Source organism: Penaeus vannamei, chromosome 17 (assembly GCF_042767895.1).
Source record: "Penaeus vannamei isolate JL-2024 chromosome 17, ASM4276789v1, whole genome shotgun sequence".
In the NCBI taxonomy this organism is placed as follows: Eukaryota; Metazoa; Arthropoda; class Malacostraca; order Decapoda; family Penaeidae; genus Penaeus; species Penaeus vannamei.
The window spans coordinates 1,884,974-1,892,473 of record NC_091565.1 but is presented as its reverse complement, the minus strand read 5'-3'; the positions used below and the strand labels follow the sequence as shown (position 1 = coordinate 1,892,473).

At 36.2% G+C, this 7,500-nt stretch overlaps 1 protein-coding gene across 1 annotated transcript in view; it reads left to right on the top strand.

The window, feature by feature from the left end:
* Positions 1–4,062, top strand: part of LOC113815759 (protein mono-ADP-ribosyltransferase PARP3) — a 12,269-nt gene extending 8,207 nt beyond the window's left edge. The window contains exons 9-12 of the mRNA XM_070132383.1: positions 546–637; positions 1,031–1,200; positions 1,758–1,916; positions 3,496–4,062. Coding sequence (XP_069988484.1) covers positions 546–637; positions 1,031–1,200; positions 1,758–1,916; positions 3,496–3,668 — 594 coding nt within the window. The 3' untranslated portion in view covers positions 3,669–4,062. The remainder of the gene's footprint in view (positions 1–545; positions 638–1,030; positions 1,201–1,757; positions 1,917–3,495) is intronic.
* Positions 4,063–7,500: the final 3,438 nt, after the last annotated feature.

Genomic DNA, 7,500 nt, shown 5'->3' with positions numbered 1-7,500 from the left:
ATGTACACATATACGAATACAGATCTAGGCTATTAGTCTAAACTTGCATATCTGCCGGATAGATATAGATAAATGTATAAAAATCAGATAGATAGATATGCATTTTTTCTGTGTATGTGCATATTCGCATATATGAATATTAATTGGGTCGGGCCTTACACAATTTTAACCAACTAGATGAAAACCCTTTCTACAAAATATTAGTTATAACCTGTAAGCTACTTTAATCATGGGTTGTGTTTGATCAGTTATAAACAGAATGGATGTTATTATAATGGAAGTCAGTGATTATGATACATAATTATTATTGACCTATGATCTAATTATTATTGACCTATTAACCTATGACCTAATTATTATTGACCTACTGGCCTTATTGACCTATGACCTAATTATTATTGACCTATTGACCTATGACCTAATTATTATTGACCTTATTGACCTATGACCTAATTATTATTGACCTTATTGACCTATGACCTAATTATTATTGACCATATTGACCTATGACCTAATTATTATTGACCTATGTCTTTTTTTCACAGCTGATCAGGGAGTACGCAACAGCTTCGAAATCCACATATAGGAGGCGTATTGTGAACCTCTGGAGGGTCAACCGCAAAGGGGAGAAGGAAAGGTAAGGAGGAGCGAAAGTGATGTTTAAAGGGAAGAGGATAATTCAAAGGAAATACGGTTTTTAGGAACTCCTTTTTTTGCTGTCGGTCTTTTTTTTTTTCTTTCTTTCCTTTTCTCTTTTCTTTTTTTTCATTGCTTTTCTTTCCCCCCCCTCCCCCTATTTCTCTCTCGCTCGCTCGCTCTCTCTATCCCTATCTGTCTTTCTCTCTTTTTCTTTCTTTCTTTATCTCTCTCTCTCTCTAATCTCTCTCTCTCTCTCTCTCTCTCTCTCTCTCTCTCTCTCCCTCTCCCTCTCCCTCTCTCTCTCTCTCTCTCTCTCATCTCTCTCCCCACGATGTCCTCCACCCCCCCCTTCTTTCTCTCTCCCTCTCCATCCCTCCCTCTTCCCCCTCAGATTCGCGCCCCACGCTGGCCTCCCGAACCGAAAGCTGCTCTGGCACGGGACGAAGCCGTGGTGCGTCGGACGAATCCTCCGGGAGGGGCTCAGACTTCTGCCGCACTCGGGAGGGAGCTTCGGGAGGGGACTCTACTTCGCCTCCGAGTACGAGAAGAGCGCCGTCTACGGTAGGTGGGGGGAAAGGGTGGGGGGGGAGAAAGGGTGGGGGGGAAGGGTGGGGGGAAAGGTAGGGGAAAGGGTGAGGGGAAGGGTGAGGGAGGGTAGGGGAAGGGGGGAGGTAAAGCGTAGGGGAAGGGTGGGGAAAAGGTAGGGGAAAGGTAGGGGAAGGTTGAGGGAAGAGCGCCGGCTACAGTAGGCGGGGGGGAGGGTGGGGGAAGGGTGGGGGATAGGTGGGGAAAGGTGAGGGAAGGACGGGGGAAAAGTGAGAAGGGTGGGGAAAAAAGTGACGGGAAGGATGCGCGGTAGGGGGAGTGGGGCGGGGTAGAGGTGGAAGACGGTCGGTCTCATATCATTCTACCAATGTGCACCATGTCTGTCTTTTCTCTCTCTATATATGTGAGTGCGTGCGGGCGTGTGTGTGGTTGTATGTGTATGTGCATGTGTGTGTGTGTGTGTGTGTGGTTGTATGTGTGTGCGTGCGGGCGTGTGCATGTGTGTGTGCGTATGTGCGTGTGCATGTGTGTGCGTGCGTCTCAGCATACCTACCCACGTCTCTCCCCCTCAGCCTCCACCTGCAACTTCGAGGGCGAGAGAGCAGTCTCCTTCCTGTTCCTGGTCGAGGTGGCTCTCGGGACTCCGTTTGAGACTGGGCAGAGTGACTCGTCGCTGAGAAGGGCCCCCGCAGGCTATGGCAGCGTCGTCGGGAGAGGGAGGACCGAGCCAGGTGGGACTCGGTTTGCTTATTTCGTTTGATCATTTGTGAACCTTGGGTTGGTTAGTTCTCTCTCTCTCTCTCTCTTTTTGTTTCTCATTCTTTCTCTCTCTCTCATTCTCTCTCTCTCTCTCTCTCTCTCTCTCTCTCTCTCTCTCTCTCTCTCTCTCTCTCTCTCTCTCTCTCTCTCTCTCTCTCTCTCTCTCTGTGTGTGTATATATATATATATATATATATATATATATATATATATATATATATATATATATACATGCATATATATATATATATATATATATATATATATATATATATATATATATATATGTATATGTATATATATGTAGAGGAACGAATTTTTCTTATTCAAATTTATCGTATTTTATTCTTATTTTTTGTACCGTTGTCATATTGGTGTTTTTTTTTTTCATATGCCAATTTTATTTAATTGTAGGCCTAATTTTACTGTATTTACTGTGCCGTGGGAAGGAATTCAATCCTCTGTTGAGTGTGTGCCATATATTATAACCGTCATAGAAACATCTTTAACCCTTAATATTTTATTCAATAAACAAAATATCATAAACAAGTGGCACATCATTATGGAAATGTTAGCAATAAACACAATAATTCGAATTAGTAATATTCTCAAATCACTCGGTTCATATCTAAAGTTAATTCTGTATACACTTCCTTTTCTTTCTAATTATGAATCAGTGACTAATAAGCATAAAAATATACGCGAGACAGAATCGAGACCCTCACACCCAGTCAAACCCTGTTCTTTCCATGATTTTACCTAGGCAATAAGCCGATCACTTCCCTTCCTTTCATCTTTATCATTTTCCTCTCTTACACTTCGCTCTAATAACTAATTCCATTCTCTATCTATTCTGTGATACCCTCCGGAACTGTCACCTGCGACTACTTCCGTTACTGTATCCACGGACCGCTAAAAATAACGAAATAACTAACATTATTTTTCCCCTGGCAACAAGGCATTATGGCGTGTTCTTTCGCCTCATTCTCCACCATTTCTCCTCTCTGTTACATGAAGGAAGGCCAGGACTCGTCTCGATTATCATAGATCAACACAAAGGGATTTAACTATTACGTTAATACACTTATCAAGCATTGCAATTGATTATATGAGGGTAAAACGTGATTTTAAATACCAGCACTCGACTTATTTGTTAGACGGAGGAAGGCCAGGACTCGTCGGACGAGAAATCATTAAAGTAACGAACTCTTTGCTTTCCTTCAAAAGAATTGTTAACATTTAAACAAACAAACCATTTATAAATGAGTATTATAATTTGCTGTTTGTTATAACACTAAATTTGCTATACTGATATGCCTTTAGATTTATGAAAATATGTAAACAAATGTTTCAGTGACGGATATGCATCTTTGAAATCAGAAACAGTGCACTTTTTTAAATGACGAATAAATAATGATCTTGATATATGTATACATATATATATATATATATATATATATATATATATATATATATATATATATATCCCTCCCTCCCACCCTTCTTTCTCTCCCTCCCTCACTCCTTCCCTCCTTCCCTACCCACCAGCAGATCCCAAGAGTGACAAGACGCTGTCCCTGGACGGGCAAGCGGTGACAGTGCCAGTTGGCGTGCCAGTCCCTCAGCGGAAGTGGTCGGGCAGCAGTGTTGCCAGAAGCGAGTACCTCATTTACAAGGAGAGTCAGGCGAGACTGCGGTTCTTGATCAAGTTTTCGACCCAGTAACCTGTGGCTCTAAATCGTGCTGTGGCTCTTTTTTATTGTGGGTAATAGGTTTGTTATTTTATGGCCTGTGGTGGGTTAATGTTTATTCGTCCATACGTGTATATATTTAGGATCTAGTCATGTGGGAAATCATTGATTCATTCAATATATTTCTTACACTTTATTCATTCACTTTATTTCTTATTTATTCACTTAATTTCTTATTCATTCACTTTATTTATACTTTATAGACGCATATGACTAAACCTTATGGCACAAATAAACCAAAATGCTCGTCATTATCTGGTGAAAATAGAAAATTCCGCTCCGTGTAAACAAGAAAAATAAAGATGAATTTTGACATGTAAAAGTTTTCTTTGTCAGGTATTCAACTGATGTCCTTGCCTTTTCTAGAATCCCGTGTAAGATCATATATATATATATATATATATATATATATATATATATATATATATATATATATATATATATACACATATACATACACACACACATACACACATATATATACATATATTCATATATGTACATACATTTAAGCATATATATATATATATATATATATATATATATATATATATATATATATATATATATATATATATAAAAGCCATTCAAGATCCCCTTTCAGACGCAGCGGGTTTACAAAGCTCGATTGCTAAAACAAATATATGTGTATCTTTGGCTTCCGTCAGCGTTTCTCCGTTTCTTCATGTGCGCTGGCTCTCGCGTCCAATCTTCTTTCTACCTCTGCATTGTATGGCCTAAGCAGCTATTAGTAATTGCTCATAACAATAGATTATTACACGAATAATTTCCTTGATTATGAAATCTGAATTGCGTGACAATCAAGGTGGAAAAAAAAATAATATATATGAACGTTCTCTTCCCAAACGGTTTTAACCGTGTGAGTTCGAGAGAGCGAGACAATATTTTCAGCTTAAAAAAATTGTGGAGCAAAATAGTAATTGTAGCGAAGCTGTGACGAGACTAATGGAATAGCTGAGTTACAGGTGATGAAATTAGCGAAATTAGGCTTTGCCTCGAAGGACGGCATCATGATGGAAATAACACACGTTAAAAAACAGACATATATATTAATAATATTTTGATGTTTAGCTTTGTCGCTGTTTTGTCAACTTGATCTTTACGATTCCCAGGACTTAGAAAGATCGTTCAGCATTGCTTGCAAATATTCTAGTAATTTTTTTTTCGTTTCGCTCCCACAACAATCGTGTGAACAGAACTGTCCCAAGTCCCAGATTCAATATTTTTCAACGCATCATATTTCTCAAACTATAACGCATAGATTATGATTGATCAAACTTTTGGGCCCTTTTCTCTTCGTCAACTATTACGTACTGTGATACACTGATGTACAATGTTATTTTACAATCGCGTTTGTATCTAGCAATAGACAGTATTTTTAAATCGTTAATGTTGTAAATCACAAGATTTTTTGTAAATGTTCTCGAGGTGAAGGTTAGGTACACAACATCTTAAGGTTTATTGGTTTTAAAAAAATTACAAATTACAGTACAGTAACACCTTTATACAGAACTCAGTGAAGTATATATATCTACATATTAGACCGTAAGTTGGAAACCAAAATATTTAGCACAAAATGTTACTTAACTTTTCACCAGACTGATATTTTTCCCAACTATGTACACACGTTTGGTGTGATTTCAAATAAACAATGAAAGATTATTTGTTTCTTTCCAATCCTTGGCACAGTTTCTTTTCTTCTATTTGATGTTTTGATTATATCTGTTTTTTTCAATATATATATATTTTTTTATTATTATTGTGTTTAGTTCTACCATAATAAATAATTGATGGTGGTTATTGCCAGTAATATTACTGGTTATTTTCTAGTTTACAGTTATGAAAACAATTCATAAAAATATTATAGTCTAAAAATAACTATGAGCAGCAAGTTGCTTAGCATTATGTGGTAAATAATAGAATTATATTAAATAGCGATATTTTTTTATACAGATTCGAATAGGAAAAACTACACATATCTAAAGAAGAAAAAAATTACTCCAATTAGATCAATTGATAGATTGATAGATAGATAGGTTACATAGATTCAATTCCAATAGATTGATAGATCTCTCTCTCTCTCTCTTTCTCTCTCTCTCTCTCTCTCTCTCTCTCTCTCTCTCTCTCTCTCTCTCTCTCTCTCTCACTCTCCCTCTCTGTTCCTCTCTGTTTCTCTCACTCCGTCTATCTATCTGTCTCTCTCTCTCTCTCTCTCTCTCTCTCTCTCTCTCTCTCTCTCTTCCACGCACATAGATACACATTCAATTCCAGAACATCAAAACCCAGTCTCGTTCTCCGTTCAGGTCGGTCGAGGTCGCTCGTTGGTCGCCGTCGTCCCGTCAGTTATCTGAATATTACACGCGTGATGCTAAACCCTCGGCATCCGGACGGTCATCAAAGCAAAATCGCCGCTTTTTCACAGCACTTTTAGGCAAAAGATCAACAATGGCCGCTGAATCAGCTGTGAGAACGATGCCAATCTACTACAGATCTCTCGACTTAGTTGCCAAAAAATGTCACGATGAAAAACTTTATTCTAGAGGCACAGAAAGCTTACCAGGTCCTTTCTTTCTCTGATGGCCGAAAGTTGAACCATTTTGTTGTTTGCACATCCAATAAAAATGCGTGTTTACCTTGTCGGTTTCTTAGAAAAGGGTGAAAAGGTCGCGAATCTTAAGTAAATCGAGAGAAAAGGGACGATGTTCGCGACAGACCAATACTTAATAACGAACGTGAGATTTTGTTGTTTTTGCCCGCCACTGCCTCCGATTGGTCACGTGATAGCACTGGTGATGTACATACACATATACACGCACATATACATACATACATATATATATATATATATATATATATATATATATATATATATATATATATAGTGTTGTGTGTGTATGTGTGTTATATAAATAAATAAATAAATAAATATATATATATATATATATATATATATATATATATATATATATATATATATATATATATATATAGTGTTGTGTGTGTATGTGTGTTATATAAATAAATATATATATATATATATATATATATATATATATATATATATAGTGTGTGTGTGTGTGTGTTATATATAAATATATATATATATATATATATATATATATATATATATATATAGTGTTGTGTGTGTATGTGTGTGCTATATATAAATAAATAAATATATATATATGTGTATATATATACATATATATATATACATAGATATCCATATACACACAAACATAGGTATATATATATATATATATATATATATATATATATATGTATCTATATAAGTATATATATGTGTATGTATGTTTATATATATATATGTATATATATATAAATATATATATATAGGTATATATATATATATATATATATATATATATATATATATATATATGTATATATATATAAATATATATATAGGTATATATATATATATATATATATAATTTTTTTAAAGGTCTGATTATCTCTCTTCCTCTTTCTATCCCTTTCTCCCTCTCTATCTTTTTATCTTTCTTTGCATGTCTACCTCTCTTTATTCCTTTGTCTTTATATATATATATATATATATATATATATATATATATATATTTAAACATTCATTATGGTAGCCTCCGTCTTTAGATTCATCGACTCGGGTTCGATTCCCGGCGAAACACAGCAATATATATGTCGCTTCCTGTTCCCTAATTTTCTTCTCACAGTGACAAGGCTCGGTGGTGTAATGGTTAGCACGACGGTCTCTCACCTCGTGGACCCGGGTTCGATTCCCGGT